Source organism: Heterodontus francisci, chromosome 2, assembly GCF_036365525.1.
Source record: "Heterodontus francisci isolate sHetFra1 chromosome 2, sHetFra1.hap1, whole genome shotgun sequence".
Lineage (NCBI taxonomy): Eukaryota > Metazoa > Chordata > Chondrichthyes > Heterodontiformes > Heterodontidae > Heterodontus > Heterodontus francisci.
The window spans coordinates 113,222,469-113,242,232 of NC_090372.1; the positions used below are offsets into that span (position 1 = coordinate 113,222,469).

Here is a 19,764-nt window from a genome sequence, read left to right on the forward strand (position 1 = left end):
TCTGCCACTTCGACCATCTCAGTCCTTTCCTGGAGCCCTTGGATGCTGGATGTGGTCATCAACTAAGACACAGCTGGCATCCTCTCTCAGCATCTCTGCACCACTGAGCACTCAATGGTACAGAGAGTTTCACTCCTTCTGTGCCTATTAGCATGCTGCTCCTGCACCCACTCAGAGTGGTGTTGCATATGGCTTTCCAAGAGGTTGCCCAATCTCAATGGAGGAGCTTATGTGATCGAATCCCTGAGTCATGACAGAGCACATGTGCTGCATGGGCTCCTCCATTGCTGGCTCGTGGCTCCTCAAGACCTCAGGGAACTGTGACAAACAGGAACTTATCTACTTCTGGTTCTTGAGGAAGGCCCTCCTTGTTTGTGACACCCGAGGCCCAGCACCTTCACCCAGCGAAACATCACTGTGTCTGTCCTCCGTCCATCGAGGGGGACTGCCCACAGCTGACTCTTCCTCACCCTCCTCCTCCTGCTCACGCATGATGTGAGGTTCATCTACAGCTCCCCTTACTACACTTATCTGAGGCCAAAGGAGGTGAGTATGTCTGCGATGGTGGAAGATGGCGAGATATGATGTGATGGTGCAGGTTCTGTGGAGTCACGGCCATCCCGTTCTGGCCATCTCCCATGTGCTATATGCTCTCTTGTCCTGCAGGATGTGGGAAAAATGATTCCTAAGTAGGCTGCCCTCCCTCATCTCTTCCAGCATGACATACGTGGGCTGATGTTCCCCTCAATGATGTCCCCATCTGAATGTCGCCCCATATGTGAGAGTGGCTGCCATCTTAATGCTGCAACTGTTCACTTACTCTGAATGTTAGGGAGAACTATGAATATTCTGTGAGGTCAGCTCGTTTGCATTCTGGTGCTTAGAGAGTTGCTGTCCAGTCAACTGGGTTCTGCTGGCCACTCAACTTACCAGACTGCAAGAGGTAACCAAACCTTTTTCTACACTGGACTCAGGTCCTTCTCATTGGTCCCTGGCTGCTGACCTCCGTGGTCACCTCCATCCAGGCCCTCTTGGTCTCGCTGGATGGATTTCTCCTTCCTGAGGCCAGAAAGAACAGCTCTCTCCTTTGTGAGACTGCATTAGTCAGTGTCTCCAGGGAGGCGAAAGAAAAATGTGGTGCTGCCTGGGGACGCATGCCCATGCCAACACAGGCCCTCTAAGCATCCTGGTGCTGCATTTCTGACGGCAACACCAAGCCTGGTCATGGGTGCCACTTTCCTTTTAAAATTGCCCTCAGTGACCTGTTCTGGCTTCCAGGATGCTTCCGGCGCCTCCAACTGGGCGTCAGACTTGCACCCAGGCCAATTAACTACTCTGCATTTGAAAACAGCATTGTGTCACTGACACTGACGTGGCATGGGGGCGGGACCTGGAAATGCTCCGAGCATCAGGTTCACGACCCTGTAACAAAAATTCCAGCCCATGACACAGATTCAGAGTCAACTGCATTGCTACTGGGAAACAGGACCAGAGACCATGCAGGCGGAGGTTGGGGTGCAGTGAAAAGACGTCTGTTCCTGATTTAGAGCATCAATGACAATGCTGTCTCCCATCTGTCCTTGGGGAAGAAGCATGAAGTATAGTGCAAGATACATGATCCAGCAAGGAAATGGGTCAAAGCAATGTTGGCATCAAATATAAGACTTTGTTCTTTAAGATACAGCTTTTTGTTAGAATTTGTTTAATCATCTCTTATGTATACATGCAACCCTTTTCTCCCCGCACCATGAATTTCGCAAGATTTCTCAAAAATATAACTGGAGTTAGAAGTTCTATAGCCAATCAAGGCATTCCTACCAACATACGTACATAGAAAAATGTCTGGCAGGAAAATATCAGCTGGTCCATCAAGCCCGCCCTCACCCATTATCCCGGAGAATCATGACTAGACACTTTATACACACCCACAGCCATGTAATCTCCTGGGAGAGGTAAAAACAGACAACACCAGGGCCAATAGGGGAAAAAGAACTGGAAAATTTATCACTGACCCTACAGATGATCGAAACTAGTCCAGGAGATCACAATGACCAGATGTGTAATAACTGTTAATCCACTTACATTCGATATGACGCCATCACTGTCCAGCCAAGAACCAGCTCAGCTTCCTCTTGAAGACATGCAAAGAATCAGCACACATCACACAAGTCAGCAACCCGTTCCAGAGGTTAACTACTCTCTGGAAAAAGAAAAAGCTCTCAACAACTAGCCTATTCCTACTTTTATGCTGTTTACATGTGTGTCCCCTGATCCTCCCCCATATGAAATAATCTATCAACAGGCATGCAAATCCAGCTGTTGCATTATTTTATATACCCCTATCAGGTCACCACTAATTCTACACAGTTCTACAGTAAATAGACCCAGCTTTTGAAGCCTGAGTAACTAAGGCTCTTTAAGCTAGTAATCATTTTCATAGCTCTCCTCTGAACCTTTTCCAAGGCTACCATACCAAAACTAGGTGCATGCAGTCTAACCAATGACCTGTATAGCTGATTTGTACTGAATGCTTCTATTAATACAACTGTTTGCTTTGGCTATGGCTTCTCTGTATTGCTGTTGAACCTTCAGTGATCTGTGCATAATGATATCGAGACTCTTTTCCCTCTCAACAGATTTACAGGTAACGATATTGAAATGTATTCTGTGTTGATCCTAGCTACATACATGACAGTGTTTAGTTTGGTTAAATACCATTTGCCATTGCTTGGCTCACTCCCCTAGCACATCTAAATTGTTTTGTACAAGATTGTACGCCTCTACTGTCTTAACCCTTGCACAAATCTTAGTATCATGTGCAAACTGACTGAACATACTCCGAGCACCACTGTCCAGATAATAAATAAAAACAGTGAATAGTATGGAGCTGATGGACACCACTAGTAGCATTCTTTCAGGCTGATACACAACTGTTGACCACAACTTTTTGGCTGCTGAATTGGCGACAATGCCTAATCTAGCAAATCAAATTCCCACTGATAACTTGTGATGTAACCTTATCTGAGGTACCTTATCAAATACTTCCAAAAAATCCAAGTTGACAATGTCAACTGGATTACTTTCAACCACTGACCTAGTACTTAGTCAAGTTTGTGAGAAACAATTTTCTTTCCTGGAACCTATTGGTCCCTTCTCTCTTCCCAGTCATCTCTTCAAGCTTCCCAATGATGGATGTCAGGCTGATATGCCTATAGTTACCTGTCTCTGGAAGATCAGAACAACATGAGCTAACTTCCAGGGAATAATTCCAAACTCTTTTGATCTGTTGAAGGGGCTCAGAGTATCTGTCCAATTCCGTTAATCAGCCTTGGGTGGATATCATTTGGACCTGAAGCCCTATCTAATTTGAGATTTCTTATTCTATCCAACAATAGTGGCACAGTGGCTAGCACCGCAGCTTCACAGCTCCAGGGACCTGGGTTCGATTCTGGGTACTGCCTGTGCGAAGATTGCAAGTTCTCCCTGTGACTGCGTGAGTTTTCGCCGGGTGCTCCAGTTTCCTCCCACAGCCAAAGACTTGCAGGTTAATAGGTAAATTGGCCATTATAAATTGCCCTGAGTGTAGGTCGGTGGTAGGGAATATCGGATTGTTGCAGGGTTAGTATAAATGGGTGGTTGTTGGTCGGCACAGACTCGGTGGGCCGAAGGGCCTGTTTCAGTGCTGTATCTAAATATAAAATAAATCCATCCAGAATTTGCCTTCGCAGGAGCTTTAATATTTTTAATTTCAAGAGTGGTGAATATCCTTTAAGATAATGCAGGAAAACTCCATTATCTCAATCTTGCATTTCAATGCATATTAATCCACCTCACCAGCACCATATTCTTGAAAAATATTGCATTATTTCTATCCTTAATTATCCTTATAACTTTCAATCCCATTTTAACCAGCTATTGATTCAGCTCCACCAATTCGCTCCCCCCTACCCCCCGCCTCCCCCCACAACCAACCACCCACACAACAGACAACAGACCAGAAAAATTATCCAGGGCTCTCACTGTTGATAGTGATCCACCAAGCCCTTGAATCTGGACATTGGGCCCAATTAGGGTTAAGCTCAACTGTAATGCCGCCAAAGCCAAATGGAGTGGCCACACACTTTATCTAAGCTCACATACAATTAATTGATTTTACAGAACAACTAATTAAGAATGCAAAGTAAACAAAAAAACTGCCACATCAACTAAACATCATAGGAAACTAGCCGTGGAAGAGATTGCAACTTTCATTGTATTTTCAGTTTCACAGAAATCAGTATCCGGAACATGAGAAGAGCTAATCAACAGCAATGGGTCAAGAAACTGGCCTACTATATATTTATATAATTATGGCACTTTGGGCCCACTTCAGGATCTGTAGAAACTTAAATGTATTTAAAAACATCCAACTGTGAAGATTCACAATCTGGCTATTAATTTAAGGCCGTATTTGGACTGCTTGCTCATTACCTCTTTCAGCTGATCAGCACTTCCCCATGAAGCAGAGCGCTGATGTGTGCTTTTCTTTTCTGTTCCTTCATCTGACCAAAAACTGGGTGTCTGTAAAGTGAGAACAACAAAGCCATATTTTAAAAGGTGTTCAACTAACAAGCTTTACCATCATCTGGACTGGTTCCATCAATACTAAGAATTCACACTGAAAGCGACGAGAATATGTCAAGATGATTTCTGAAAAAGTAACAATTTCGGGTGATTTTCTTCATTCTCATTTCCTGGACGATTTTTAGGGTTTTATTCAAATGCTTGTGAATCCAAGAGTATGCATTCCCTGTTCCTGAATTACAACTACGATTCTCCCTTAAAATTTCAGTTACTTACATCTCATCAATTTCCTGACAACATACTGGCACCCGTCTGCACCCTTGTCATTCTAAAGCAGCCAAACTGATTAATGAAGCAAACATGGAATCTCATACTGAACTTGCAGCCTCATGTGTTTAAAGATTCTGATACTTTTAAAAACATGTTGTGATTAACATACAAAACATTAATCAAAAACAGAAAAGAACAAGCAACCCAGGAAAGTCAGAAATGATTGGGAGGGGGCTGCAGTAACCCAGCCAGTACCCAGATTGTGTTTCTTTTTAAAAAAGGGAAAGTAAAATAACAGGACAGAGAAATTCGTTCGCGTAGTGCCGCTATCAGACTTGCATCAATTCCCTGGGGCCAGCAGCACTGCAGGCTGGTTCTTCAATGATACCAATGAAGAACACCGTACAGACTGTGTAGGGGGTGGCCTGCAGCACTTCATGCACCTGGCAATAGACACAGGTCCGGTAGCCCTAGAAGCACCGTTACACAAACAAATTTCTACCCTCCTCCCTCACGCCCCAGTCTCTGCAAAACCAATAATGGTCAAATAGAGCTATTTCCTGGTTTGTGTTATGTTTTCAAAAGCAGCACAGTCACTCTCTGATACTCCATACCAGGCTGCTGTCAACGAGCATTGGAAGTGCATGAGCTTGAAAAACAATCCTTGATGCTCAACATTGTAGGAGGATAGGGATTTTTTAGGGGGAGAGTGAAGTTTTCAAGTCCCCAGAAGAACCGAATGCAACCCCAGTGGTTCCAAGGGTAGGTCTAAAAAGTCCAAGATATGAATTATTTGAAGATAAAGGCTAAATTAGATTTGAATGTACAAGCCAAGTCACGTTACAATGTTCCTTTGTAACATCTTGTGGGGAAAAATAAGAGTAGAGTTTTGCACCCTCCTTCACCGTCACTCTGTTGCAATTTGTCATGGAGTCAAAGGGCCGGATTTTACGCACTCCCAAGGCAGGGTCGGAGGTGGAGGGACTCATAGCCTCGCAGTGGATGGTGGTGGGGGTGGTGGGGGTGGGGGGGGGGGGGGCGGGGGGGAGGGCTAGTCGCCAAGCGATTTTGCTAGGGGAGGGATAGGCTGATGATGCAAACCCACCCAGGGCTAACTGAGGGCCCTTAAGTGGCCTATTAACAGCCACTTGGGCTGGGGCGGTCCCTCCTCCATCGGCAATCTGTGGCTCACAGAGGACCTCCACCAGCAAAACCTCCACCTCCATGGACACCCCTGCCCTTGGACTTCATGCCCGTCACCTCTCCCCACCCCTCACTGGCATGTTCTGGACTGGCCCCGGCGACCCCATGTCACTTACCTGAGGTCTGGGCTTCCAGCGCTGGGCCTGGGTCCGAGGCCTCTGCTGTACTGGCAGTGGCCACCGCTCCCGGTGGCGATGCCAATACTACTGAGCTGCCAGTCCTCTGATTGGCTGACAGCTCAGAGGCGGGATCCCGTCTTTAAAGGGATGGAGATCCCAGCTCCAGACGCTTCGCCTCTGGAACAACAGAGGATCGCGCCGGAAGGACATTTATGAAGGCCAAGATCCCATATGCTTTGCTAACCACTCTCTCAATATGTCCTGCCACCTTCAAAAATCGAAGCACTTGCATGCCCAGTTCCCTCTGTTCCTGCACACTCTTTAAAACTGTATCATTTAGTCTGTATCATTGCCTCACGCTATTCCTTCTGTCAAAATGCATCACCTCACACTTGTCTGTATTAAATTCCATCTGCCACTTGTCTGCCCATTCTGCTAGCTTATCTGTGTCCTGTTGCAGGCAGTTCGTAACATCCTCACTGTTTGCAACTCCTCCAAGTTCAGTGTCATCGGTAAAATTTTGAAATTCTACTCTGTATGCTAAGAACCAAGTCATTTATATATAGCAAAAAAGCAGTGGTCCCAGCACTGACCCTTGGGGAACACCACTCTCTACCATCCGGTAGTCTAAGAAATTACCATTTACCACAACTTACTGTTTTCTGTTCTTGAGCCAATTTTTATCCAATTGGACACTGACCCTCCTATTTCATGAGCCACAATTTTGGTAACCAGCCTTTTATGTGGTACTTTATCAAATGCTTTCTTCAAATCCAAATAGATAACATCCACCACATTCCCTTCATCAACCTTCTCTGTTACTTTATCAAAAAATTCACTTAGGTTTGTCAAGCATAATCTGCCTTTTACAAATCCACGTTGGCTATCCTTAATTAACTCAAACCTCTCCAAGTGCCTGTTGATTTTTTTCCCTTTATTATTGTTTCTAAAACCTTACCCACTTCTGATGTTAAACGAATTGGCCTGTAGTCGCCAGTACTGTCCTTACACTCTTTTTTAAAAATTCATTCATGGAATGTGGGCGTCGCTGGCTAGGCCAGCATTTATTGCCCATCCCTCACTGCCCTTGAACAAGGGTGTCATATGTGCCACTCCAATCCTCTGGCATCTCCCCCGTATCTAGGGAAGATTGGAAGATTGGCAAGCCCATCCGCTATCTCCACCCCCACTTCCTTCAGCAATCTGGGATGCAAGCCATCCAGACCAGGTGACTTATCTACCCTAAACTTAGCCAGCCTCTCCAGTACCTCCTCACTCTCAATTTTTACCCTATCCACTGCCTCCACTCTCTCCACTTCTACTGATATTTTATCAGATTCCTCTTCCTTAGTAAACACTGATACAAAGTACTCATTAAGGATTCTAGCCTTCCCCTATGCCTCTAAGCATATATTATCCTCTTTGTCAGTAATGGGTGCCACTCCACCTCTTACTATCCGCTTACTATTTACAGGCTGGTGGAAGGTTTTTGGGTTCCCTTTTATGTTAACTGCCATTTTATTCTCATATTCTCTCTTTGCCAGTCTTATTTTCCTCTTCATCTCCCCTCTCAATTTATTGTATATGGCCTAGTTCCCACTTGAAGAATTCATCTGACATGTATTATGCACCCTCTTATTTTGCTTGATCACAATCTCTAACTCTCTCATCATCCAAGGAGCTCTGTTTTTGGTTCCCCTACCTTCCGCCCTTGTTGGAATGTACCTAACCTGTATCTGAAGCATCTCTTCCTTAAATAAGACCCATTGTTCTGTTACAGTTCTGCCTGTCAGCTTTTGGTTCCTTTTACCCTGGCTAGATCCCTTCTCATTGCATTGAAATTAGCCCTCTTCCAAACGAGCTGTTCTACCTTATATTGTTCCTTGCTTTTCTGCATTAAGAGTTTAAACCTTATGATATGATAATCACACTTACCCAAGTGCTCCCCCATTGACACTTGGTGCACCTCATTTCCCAGCATCAGATCCAGCAATTCCTCCTTTCCAGTTGGGCTGAGAACATACAGATCAAGGAAGTTCTCCTGAACACAATCCAGAAATTCCTCCCCCTCCTTTCCCTTTACTCTAAAATTATCCCAATCGATATTTGGGTAATTAAAGTCTCCCAATATCGCTACTCTACAGTTCTTCTTCATCTCTGTGATTTCCCGATAGATTTGCTCCTCTATCTCTCTCTCACTATTTGGGGGCCTATAGAACACCCCCAGGAAGGTGATCATACACTTCTAGCTTCTCAGCTCTAACCAAATGGATTCTTTCCAACACTACAAAGTCTTCCCTAATCAGTACTGCCAACCTCTTTTCCGAACACATTATATTCCTGTATATTAAGCACCCAGTTTCACCATTTTTAAGCCAGGTTTCTGTTATTGCCACTACATCAAATTCCCATACGGCAATTTGTGCTGCATTGTAAACACTGAGCGTTTATATACATACGTTGTAACTGTGCATTTACATACATGCATTGTAACATGCATTGTCTTCGAAAGCAAAATAAACCAAGTCTGGAATAGAAATGGAAAATTCAATTTCCACAAAATTATGCTGAATGCACAAGCCAGATTCCAAGTACACCTTCTCTCAAAATAATGTTAGAAACTCCAAAGATTGTGATTCGGTGTATTTTGATTTGCATAAGGACCCAATGCTCTCAGTGAAAGCTGTGTTCTATTTATTCAAAGTAAAGCAGGTATATACTCAATATCATGTCTGGAAATAAAATACAAACCTATATAAACACTGTTTCAAATGTGTCTATACAAAATATTACGAGCAAGGTACGCAAAGTACCAGAATCTGGAGGTCAGATAAGAGTACAACCACACAGAGTTAGAAAGAAAGAGGGAGAAAGGGGGAAGAGAGGATAGTGAAGACAAAGTGCGGGGGTGGGGAGGGGGGTGAGCAAGAGAGAAGTGGGGTGTGAGAGAGAATGTGGGAGGGCGAGAGAGGGGGGAATAAGACATAGGGGGCAAGGAGGGGGGGAGCGAGATAGAGGGGCGGGATAGAGGGGAGGGCGAGAAAGAGGGGAGGGCGAGATAGAGGGGAGGGCGAGATAGAGGGGAGGGCGAGATAGAGGGGGGGGCGAGATAGGGGGGGGCGAGATGGGGGGGTGATAGGGGGGCGAGATAGGGGGGGACGAGATAGAGGGGGGGATGAGATAGAGGGGGGGATGAGATAGAGGGGGGGACGAGATAGAGAGCGGCAAGACAGGGGGGGCAAGGTAGAGGGGGGGCAAGATAGAGGGGGGGCGAGATGGTGGGGTGAGATAGAAGGGGAGATGAGGGGAGGGCAAGAGAGAAGGGGGTCAGTGAGAGAGAAGGGGGAGGGCGAGATGGGGGGGCGAGACGGAGGGGGCGAGAGAGAGAGAAGGGGCGAGAAAGGGGGGCAAGTGGGAGGGGGCATTAGAGAGAGAGATTCTGGGCAGAGAGAGATGGGGGAGGCCCGAGAGAGAGGGGTGAGAGAGAGGGGTGAGAGAGACGGCTGGGGCGAGATAGAGTGGGGGATGGGGAGGGCAGGGGGGGGGGCAAAGGGGGGTTGGTGAGAGAAGGGCGAGAGAGAGGGAGCGAGCGAGAGAGAGGGAGCGAGCGAGCGAGCAGAGGAGATGGTGGGGGGAGGGGGCAAGACTGGGGGAGGGGCAAGGGCGGGGGGGCTAGAGAGAGGGGAATGCCAAGAGGGAGGGGGGGGCGAGTGAGAAGGGGGCTGGAGAAAGGGTGGGGGTGCGACAGAGAAGGGGGGGGGGGCGTGAGAGGAGGGTGAGGGAAGGAGGGCGGAGGTGAGTGAGGGAGAGAGGGTTGACAGAGAGACAGAGGGTTGACAGAGAGGGGTGAGAAGGGAGTGAGACAGAGAGGAGAGAGAGAGGGTAAAGAGAGAGAGTAAAGTGAGAGAAGAGTGAGTGATAGAGAGAGGAGAGAGAGGGGGTGTTGGGGGGGGTGGTGAGAGAGAGGGGGGTGAGGGGGGGTGAGAGAGAGGGGATGGGAGAGAGCGGGGGGGTAGGATAGAGGAGGGGTAAGAGGGGGGTCGACAGAGAGGGCGAGTGAGAGAGAGGGGGGTGGTAGAGAGCGGGGGGGGTAGGACAGAGGAGGGGTAAGAGAGAGGAGGGGTGAGAGAGAGGAGGGGTGAGAGAGAGGAGGGGAGAGAGAGGGTGGGAGAGCATGGGTGGGAGAGAGAGGGTGGTAGAGAGAGAGAAAAAAAGGTGAGCAAGAGAATGGACCTGGGAAAGAGAGAGAGCACGCACGGGATAAAGATATCTCTAACCCCTCGACGTACAGCCCAAATGGAACTGAAGCTAGATTACAGGTGATGCTTACTTTTGATACACGTGATTTAACTAAATAGTATTCAAATACAGTCAATAGAGCAACTCAGACAACCACAAAACACGGGTCAGCTGGACTCTTTTGCAGACCTCTTAAGAGGACTGTTTTGGAGGGAGTGGGAAATAAAATTATTCCTCGTGAACTAGTTAACTTATCAACACTGATGCTTAAGGGGATAAAACAAGATCTGGTGTTTTGGGCACACTAGTGCAAAATTCCCTGGGGTGTCAGACATCAATTAGCTGGACCATTAACAAAACCGAGATTGTGCTGGTGTATAAGTTATATCCACATGAAAATGTGATGGAATCCTGCAACAAATATGCTGGCTTATATTGCAATACAGAGGCAACATATTAATAAGCTCAACATGTGTCCATACACATATGAAAATGCTGGTTATAAATTCGGCCCCTGCACGGCCAACATTTATAGGTTTGGTCCATAAATATTTATGCCAGTATTCCATACCTCCAGACATTGGCTAGGGTATGCCCTGTAATTTACCTCCTGCCTTAATTACACAGAATGTACAGTGCAGATACAGGTCATTCTGCTCAACAGGTCCATACTGATGTTTATGCTCCACCCATCCTCATCTCACCCTAACATCTTAACCTTCTATTACTTTCTCCATCATGTGTTTATTCAGCTTTCCCTTAAATGCTTCTATGCCATTCACCTCAACTACTCCCTGTTGTAGCGAGTTCCGCATTCTAACCATTCTCTGGTTTAAAAAGTTTTTCCTGAATTCCTTACTGCCTTTATTTGTGACTATCATACTTAAGGTCCCTAGTTTTGGTCTCGCCTAGTGGAAACATATTCTCTAAGCCTACCCTATCAAATCCTTCATAATCTTAAAGGCCTCTATCAGGTCAGCCTTCTCTAAGAGAAAAATAGCCCCTGTACAATTGCCCTTGATACTTATAGCCTCTCAGCTCTGCTATCAATCTTTTGAATCTTTTTTTGCACCTTCTTCACTGCCTCTGTATGTTTATTATAATATGGAGATCAGAACTGTGCACAGTACTCCAAGTGTGGTCTAACCATAATTCTGTACAAGTTGAGCATCGGTTCACTGCTTTTCAATTCTATCCCTCCAGAAATTAACCACAGTGCTTTGTTTGTTTTTTTAATAGCCTTACATTAATCTGTGTCACTACCTTTTGTGATCTTTGTATCTGTACTCCCAGATTCATTGCTCCTCAACTCCATTTAGACTCGTATTTTCCAAGGAGTGTGGTCTCATTCTTCCTGCCAAAATCCTCATTCTTTGAAATTCATTTGCTAATTATATGTCTATTCTGTAAGTTTATTCATATCATAATATATCCATCCATGGGCAAACAATGCCAAGTCCAGTGTAGGTATTTGCTAGTCACATTATACTCTGCCCTCTTTCTTTCTTTGGCCTCCTTGTCTCCAGAGACAATGGGTGAGTGCCTGGAGGTGGTCAGTGGTTTGTGAAGCAGCGCCTGGAGTGGCTATAAAGGCCAATTCTGGAGTGACAGACTCTTCCACAGGTGCTGCAGATAAAATTGGTTGTCGGGGCTGTTACACAGTTGGCTCTCTCCTTGCACTTCTGTCTTTTTTCCTGCCAACTGCTAAGTCTCTTCGACTCGCCACTCTTTAGCTCCGCCTTTATGGCTGCCCGCCAGCTCTTGCGATCACTGGCAACTGACTCCCACGACTTGTGGTCAATGTCACAGGACTTCATGTCGCGCTTGCAGACGTCTTTAAAGTGGAGCCATGGACAGCCCTCTGTGTAGCAATTTAAACAGGTCTCAAGAACAAAGTTAAATTGCCCCAGGCCCCCATACTTTTAGCTACTACCAAATATTATATTCAAGATTTAGGATGCACCCAGCCATTTTAAAAGACTTACATTGAACTGGATGGACCCATCTCTACCAAAATACTGTGTATGGTCTTCCCATTAGACTTATTCAACCAGCATCTTGGAATTCCAGGTAAATCATGCTTACCTCGCATTAAATTTCAGGGAGTGTGCATTCATTAGCAGGGAGACAAACTCTGGATGGCAATATATAAATCAATGCCTGGCAATCAACACATTTCAATTTGAAGGACAGCGTGATATACAAGTCAAAACATCAACTGTTCTTGCACTTCAACACAAACAAAGTTTCTCCCTATCCTTATGTATCCAATCTACATTCATAAAGAAGTTTTGTCATTTTGATTAGCATATTGCAGAAGTACACAAGATATTCTGATGATCCAATCCAAATCAACACATTTAAATTCTAGAGCTGCAGTTCAGATGAATGCATTACTTGCATAAGCATTACAAGATGAATTGCAAAACTTGTAACAGAATTTGCATTAAACATTTTATTGTGGATAACCCATTTGCCAAATGTTTATACTATTGCAGGAACTAGGAAGATACCATTCTACTTAAAAAAACATTTCTTGGCCTCCTCCTGAAGTGCCCACCATCACAAATGCCAGTCTTCAGCCAATTCAATTCACCCTTGATGACATAAAAAAATGGTTGTGTGTGCTGGACACAGCAAAGACTATGAGCCCCAACAACATCCCAGCTATAATACTGAAGACCTGTTCAACAAATTTAGGAAAGGCTAGAACCCCTAACTAAGCTGTTCCATTACAGCTACAATAGTGGCATCTAAATAAAAATGTGGAAGAATTCCCAAGTATGTCATGTCCACAAAGAACAGGACAAATCCAACTCAACCAACTGCCAACCTATCAGCCTACACTCTATCAGCAACTGATGGTACTGTTGATAACACCTTCCATCAAGCAGCACTTACTCATCAATGCTCAACTTGGATTCCATCAGAAGCACTCAGCTCCAGACCACATTGCAGCCTTGGTCCAAATATGGACAAAAGACTTGAAGTCCAGAGTGAATGTGACTGGCCTTGATATCAAGGCAGCATTTGACGGAGCAAGGCATCAAGGAGTCTGAGTAAAACTGAAGTCTATGTAGAGCTGGAGAACAACTCTCCATTGGCTGAAGTCATACCTAGCACAAAGGAAGATGGTTGTGGTTGTTGGAGGCCAATCATCTCAGGCCCAGGACAGTGCTGCAGGAGTTCCTCAGGGCAGTGTTTGAGGTCCAACTATTTTCAGTTGCTTCATCAATGATCTTCCCTCCATCATAAGGTCAGAAATAAGGCCATTCACTGATGATTACAATTCCTCAGATGATGAAGTGCCCCATGCCTGCATGGAGCAAGGCCTGGACAACATCCACGGATAAGTGACAAGTAACAGGCAAGTGCCAGACAATGATCGTCTCAACAACAACTACATATATTTATATGACACTATTAACATAATAAAACATCCCAAGGCACTTTACAGGAGCATTATAAAAGTATGACACCGAGCCACACAAGGAGATATTAGATTAGTTGACCAAAAGCTAAGTCAAAGAGGTATGTTTTAAGGAGTGTCTTAAAGGAGGAAAGTGAGGTGGAGAGGCAGAGAGGTGCAGGGAGGGTATTGCAGAGCTTGGGGCCTAGACAACTAAAAGTGCAGTCACCAATGGTGGGCGATTAAAATCAGGTATGCACAAGAGGCCAGATTTAGAGAAGTGCAGATATCTTGGAGGGTTCTGAGGCTGGAGGAGATGACAGAAATTGGGAGGGGCAAAGCCATGGAGGGATTTGAAAACAAGAATAAGAATTTCAAACTCAAAACATTGCTTGACCGGGAGCCAATGTAGGACAGTGAGCACAGGGGTTACAGGGGAAAGGGACTTGATGCGAATTAAGACACAGGCGGCAAGGTTTTGGATGACCTCATGTTTAGGGAGAGTACAATGTGGGAGACCAGCCAGGAGGGGTTGGAATAGTCAAGTCTAGAGGTAACGAAGACATAAATGAGGGTGAAGTCGGGCGATGTTACAGAGGTGGAAACAGGCGATCTTAGTGATGCCACAAATATGAGGTTGGAAGCTCATTTCAAGGTCAAATGTGACACCAAGGTTGTCAGGTTGCCAGGGAAAAGAATGGAGTTGGTAGCTAGGGAACAGAGTTTGAAGCAGGGACCAAAAACAATGGCTTCAGTCTTCCCAATATTTAATTGGAGGAAATTTCTACTTATCCAGTACTGGATGTCAGATAAGCAGTCTGATAATTTAGCAACTGTGGAGAGTCAAGAGAAGTGGTGGTGAGGTAGAGCTGAGTGTTGTAGGCACACCTGAAAACCAACGCCGTGCTTTCAGATGATATCAACGAGGGGCAACAGGTAGATGAGAAATGGAAGGCGGGCCAAGGATACATCCTTGGGGCACACCAGAGATAACGGTGTGGGAGCAGGAAGAGAAGCCATTGCAAGTGATTCTCCGGCTACGATTACATAGATATGAATGGAACCAGGTGAGAGTGGCCCAACCCAGCTGGACGACAGTGTAGAGGTGTTGGAGGAGGGTGGTGTGGTCAACAGTGTCAAAGGCAGCAGACAGTCGAGAAGGATGATGAGGGAAAGTTTACTTTTTCCACAGTCACATAGAATGTCAGTTGAGACTTTGATAAGAGCTGTTTCGGCACTGTGGCGGGGCAGAAACCTGATTGGGGGGATTCAAACATGGAGTTCCGGGAATGATGGGAACAGTTTTTGGAAGTCGACAATGTGTTCAAGGACTTTGGAGAGGAAGGGAGATTGGAGATGGGATGGTAGTTTGCAAGGATGGTGGGGTCAAGAGTTTTTTTTTTGAGGAGAGGGGTGATGATGGCAGATTTAAAGGAGACAGGAACAACACCTGAAGAGAGAGAACAGTTTACAATATCAGTTAACATGGGGACCAGGAGGGGAAGTTGGGTGCTCAGCAGTTTAGTGGGAATACGGTCGAGGGAACAGGAGGTGGGTCTCATGGACAAGATGAGCTCAAAGAGGGTCTGAGGGAAAATAGGAGAGAAACTAGAGAAAGACCTCCAATAAGAGCGGCTAACTACACACCCTTGATATATAATGGCATTACCATTGTTGAATTTCCCACCATCAACTTCTTAAGGGTCACCATTCAACAGAAATTCAACTGGACTAGCCGCATGAATGCCTTGGCTATTAGATTAGCTCAGAGGCTGGGCATTCTGAGACAAGTGGCTGACCTCCTGACTCCGCAAAGCCTTTCCACCACTTACAAGGGGACAAGCCAGGAGTGTGCTTGAATACTCTCCACTTGCCTGGACAAGAGCAGCTGCAACACTCAAGACGCTTGATACACCTTTCCAACTTGGATATAAAATTCTGTTCCTTCACTGTCAAAATCCTGAATGCCTACCAGCAGCACTGTGGGAGTACTTTCACCACACAGACTGTAGTGGTTCAAGAAGGCAACCAGCAGCACCACATTCTCAAGGCCAACTTGGGATGGGTAATAAACGTCGCCCTTGCCAGTGACACCCAAATCCCAAGAATGAATTTTTAAAATTCCTATTGCCTGAAATGTAAATAATTTTAGAATATACTGTACCAGTACAGGTTCTCACCTCCAGCGGGGAATTTTGACTAATGGGTCTAAATTTCATTTTTTTTTATTCCATCTTAGGATATGGGCATCACTGGCAAGGCCAGCATTTGTTGCCCATCCCTAATTACCCTTAACCTAAATGTATTGGTAGGCCATTTCAGAGTCAACCACATTGCTGGGGGCCTGGAGTCACATATAGGCCATGTATCTCCATGAGGATGGCAGATTTCCTTCCCCAAAGGACATTAGTGAACGAACTGGGTTTTTATGAAAATTGATGATAGTTTCATGACACCATTACTGAGACTAACTTTCAATTCCACCAGCAGCTGAAGTGGGATTTGAACCCTTGTTCCCAGGGCATTAGCCCAGGCCACTGGATTATTAGGTCTAATGACATTACCATTACACCACCATCTCCCCCAAGAATAACAGTGAATGTGAGGCTATCAGTACTCACCATTAATAAGGAGCAAACTAAGCAATTTCCAGTGTCTGCACATGTACAGTCAAATGTGGAAATCAGGAAGTTGTTATCTGATTTTCTCTGCTCCTCCACAAGCTTCACTTTAATAGTATCACGTCAAGAAATTCGGCATTCACATAAATGCAAAACCATGAAGTTGTGATGCTAACCTGCTGGGTACCCAATAAAATCACCAGAAAAATTAGAGCTTGTCCATTCAAGTGTAAATGAATTTTTAACTGCATGGTAAGTCTTAGTTACTGCCAAACAAGCTCTCTGGCACAGAATACTTACATTTAAATGTGTGGCATCTCATTCTTTTTGATATTAATTATTGTTAAGGATTTAAAATAATTTTGTAAACTTTTTTTTTTACTATGTCTTTTGTTTCACTTTCTTTAATCCCATCTTTCTTTCACTCTCTATATTTCGCTATCTGTACATGATTTTACATTGGATTAAATATTCTAAATCACACTGCCAGTTTAGATTCTGCGTGTCTCAGTAAGGATTCTTCAATCTGATTGGTTGAGGTGACACATCATTGCATGCCCTGTTCACAGAGGTCCCAGGATCCCATGTAGAGGGCACCGTGCTATTTCAGTTCACTAAATCCCACAAATCACAGTATAAAAGCCCACAGAAAGTATGTGGGCGAATGCAATGAACAGCGAGGACCATTCATTCGCAGTGACCACAAAAGCCAAGCCACTTTTTATGAATTGTTGCAATCCCCTTTCAAGTGTGAAACAAGACAAGGCAACTGCAGTGTACAGTGTACATGTTTAAATCAGCAATACCCTTTATGTAATCTGCAGAAAATTCATTAAAAAATATTTAAAAGACCAGCCAAGTATATCTGCAGCTTTAATAAATAAACATGGTTGCATTTCTTGTGATCCAAGAAATAAACCCAGCAGCCACTAACTGTTGCACTTTTCATTTCTGTAATCTTAATTTAGTAGGAAACTGGAATCTTGCATGTTGGCTGTAAAATATTAACAGGATGTGTGTAGATTTTTACCTTTAATAATTTAGATGTACAGTCTGTGTGAGCCAGGAAAGGGAGGAATATATCTTTAAACAGATTACATGAAAAATACCGCACGATCAATCCATGTATTCACAAAGCAGGCCAATGTTGGCCACTGGCTGCCTTTCTCAGGAAGGGTGGTCACTACCAGCAAAATCATACGAACATACAAATTAGGAGCAGGAGTAGGCCACTCGGCCCCTCGAGCCTGCTCCATCATTCAATAAATTCATGGCAGAACTGATTACTCCACAATTCCACCTACCCCCATTAACCTTTCCCCCCCTTGGTTATCAAGAATCTATCTACTTCTGCCTTAAAAATATTCAAAGACTCTGCTTCCACCGCCTTTTGAGGAAGAGAATTTCAAAGACTCACGATCCTCTGAGAGAAAAATTTCTCATCTCTGTCTTAAATGGGCAACCCCTTATTTTTAAACAGTGACCCCTAGTTTGAGATTCTCCCACAAGGGGAAACATCCTTTCCATATCCATCCTGTTAAGACCCCTCAGGATCTTATATTTTTCAATCAAGTCGCCTCTTACTCATCTAGATTCCAGCGGATACTAGTCTAGCCTGTCCAATCTTTCCTTGTAAGCCTGACCATTCCAGGTATTAGTCTAGTATACCTTCTCTGTACTGCCTCCAATGCATTTACATCCTTCCTTAAATAAGGAGACCAGTACTGTCCACAGTACTCCAGATGTGGTCTCACCAATGCCCTGTATAGCTGAAGCATAACCTCCCTACTTTTGTATTCAATTCATGTCGCGATAAACGATAACATTCTATTAGCTTTCCTAATTACGTGCTGTACCTGCATACTGACCTTTTGCGATTCATGCACTAGGACACCCAGATGCCTCTGCATCACAAAGCTCTGCAATCTCTCACCATTTAGAAAATATGCTTCTTTTTCATTCTTCCTACCAAAGTGGACAATTTCACACTTCCCCACATGATACTCCATTTGCCAGGTCTTTGCCCACTCACTTAACCTATCTATATCCCTTTGTAGCCCATTTATGTCCTCTTCACAAATTACTTTCCTACTTATTTTTGTGTCATCAGCAAATTTAGCAAACATACCTTCGGTCCCGTCATCAAGTCATTTACATAAATTGTAAAAAGTTGAGGCCCCAGCACAGATCCTTGTGGCACACCACTCGTTAAATCTTGCCAACCAGAAAATGACCCATTATGCCTACTCTGTTTCCTGTTAGCTAGCCAATCTTCTATCCATGCCAATATGATACCCCCTATACCATGAGCTTTATTTTCTGCAATAACCTTTGATGTGGCACCTTATTAAATGCCTTCTGGAAGTCCAAGCACAATATATCCACCGGTTCCCCTTTATCCACAGCACATGCTACTCCTTCAAAGAACTCCAATAAATTGGTTAAACATGATTTCCCTTTCACAAAACCATGTTGACTCTGCCTGATTACCTTGAATTTTTCTAAATGCCCTGCTATAATGTCTTTAATAATAGCTTCTAACATTTTCCCTAAGACAGATGTTAAGCTAACTGGCCTGTAGTTTCCTGCTTTCTGAATAAAGGAGTTACATTCGCTATTTTCCAATCTAAAGGAACCTTCTCTGAATCTAGGGAATTTTGGAAAATTAAAACCAATGCATCAACTATCTCACTAGCCACTTCTTTCAACACCCTAGGATGAAGTCCATCAGAACCCAGGGACTTGTCAGCCCACAGCTCCAACAATTTGTTCAGTGCCACTTCCCTGGTGATTGTAATTTTCTTGAGTTCCTCCCTCCCTTCCATTTCCTGACTTACAGCTAATACTGGGATGTTACTTGTATCCTCAATAGTGAAGACTGGTGCAAAATACCTGTTCAATTCATCTGCCATCTCCTTATTATCCATTATTACTTCCCCAGACTCACTTTTTATAGGACCAACGCTCACTTTGTTAACTCTTTTCTTTTTTAAATATCTACAGAAATTCTTACTATCTGTCTTTATATTTCTAGCTAGCTTTCTCTCGTACTCTAATTTTACCTTCCTTATCAATCGTTTAGTCCTTCTTTGCTGTTTTTTTAGATTCTGTCTAATCTTCTGACCTGCCACCCATCTTTGCGTAATTATAGGCTTTTTCTTTAGGTTTGATACTATCTTTAACTGTTTTAGTTAACCACAGATGGTGGGTCCCACCCTTGAAATTTTTCTTAATAGCTGAAATGTATCTATTCTGTGTATTCTGAAATATCCCCTTAAATGTCTGCCACTGCATCTCTATTGACCTATCCCTTCACCTGATTTGCCAGTTCACTTTAGCT

At 44.4% G+C, this 19,764-nt stretch overlaps 1 protein-coding gene across 2 annotated transcripts in view; it reads right to left on the bottom strand.

Annotated features, from left to right (window-relative positions):
- The window catches only part of glcci1a (glucocorticoid induced 1a), a 268,586-nt gene that overhangs the window by 123,418 nt on the left and 125,404 nt on the right, over positions 1-19,764 (bottom strand). For both annotated transcript variants that reach the window (XM_068009636.1, XM_068009644.1), the window contains exon 3: positions 4,471-4,560. In XM_068009636.1, the coding sequence (XP_067865737.1) occupies positions 4,471-4,560 (90 nt within the window). The remainder of the gene's footprint in view (positions 1-4,470; positions 4,561-19,764) is intronic.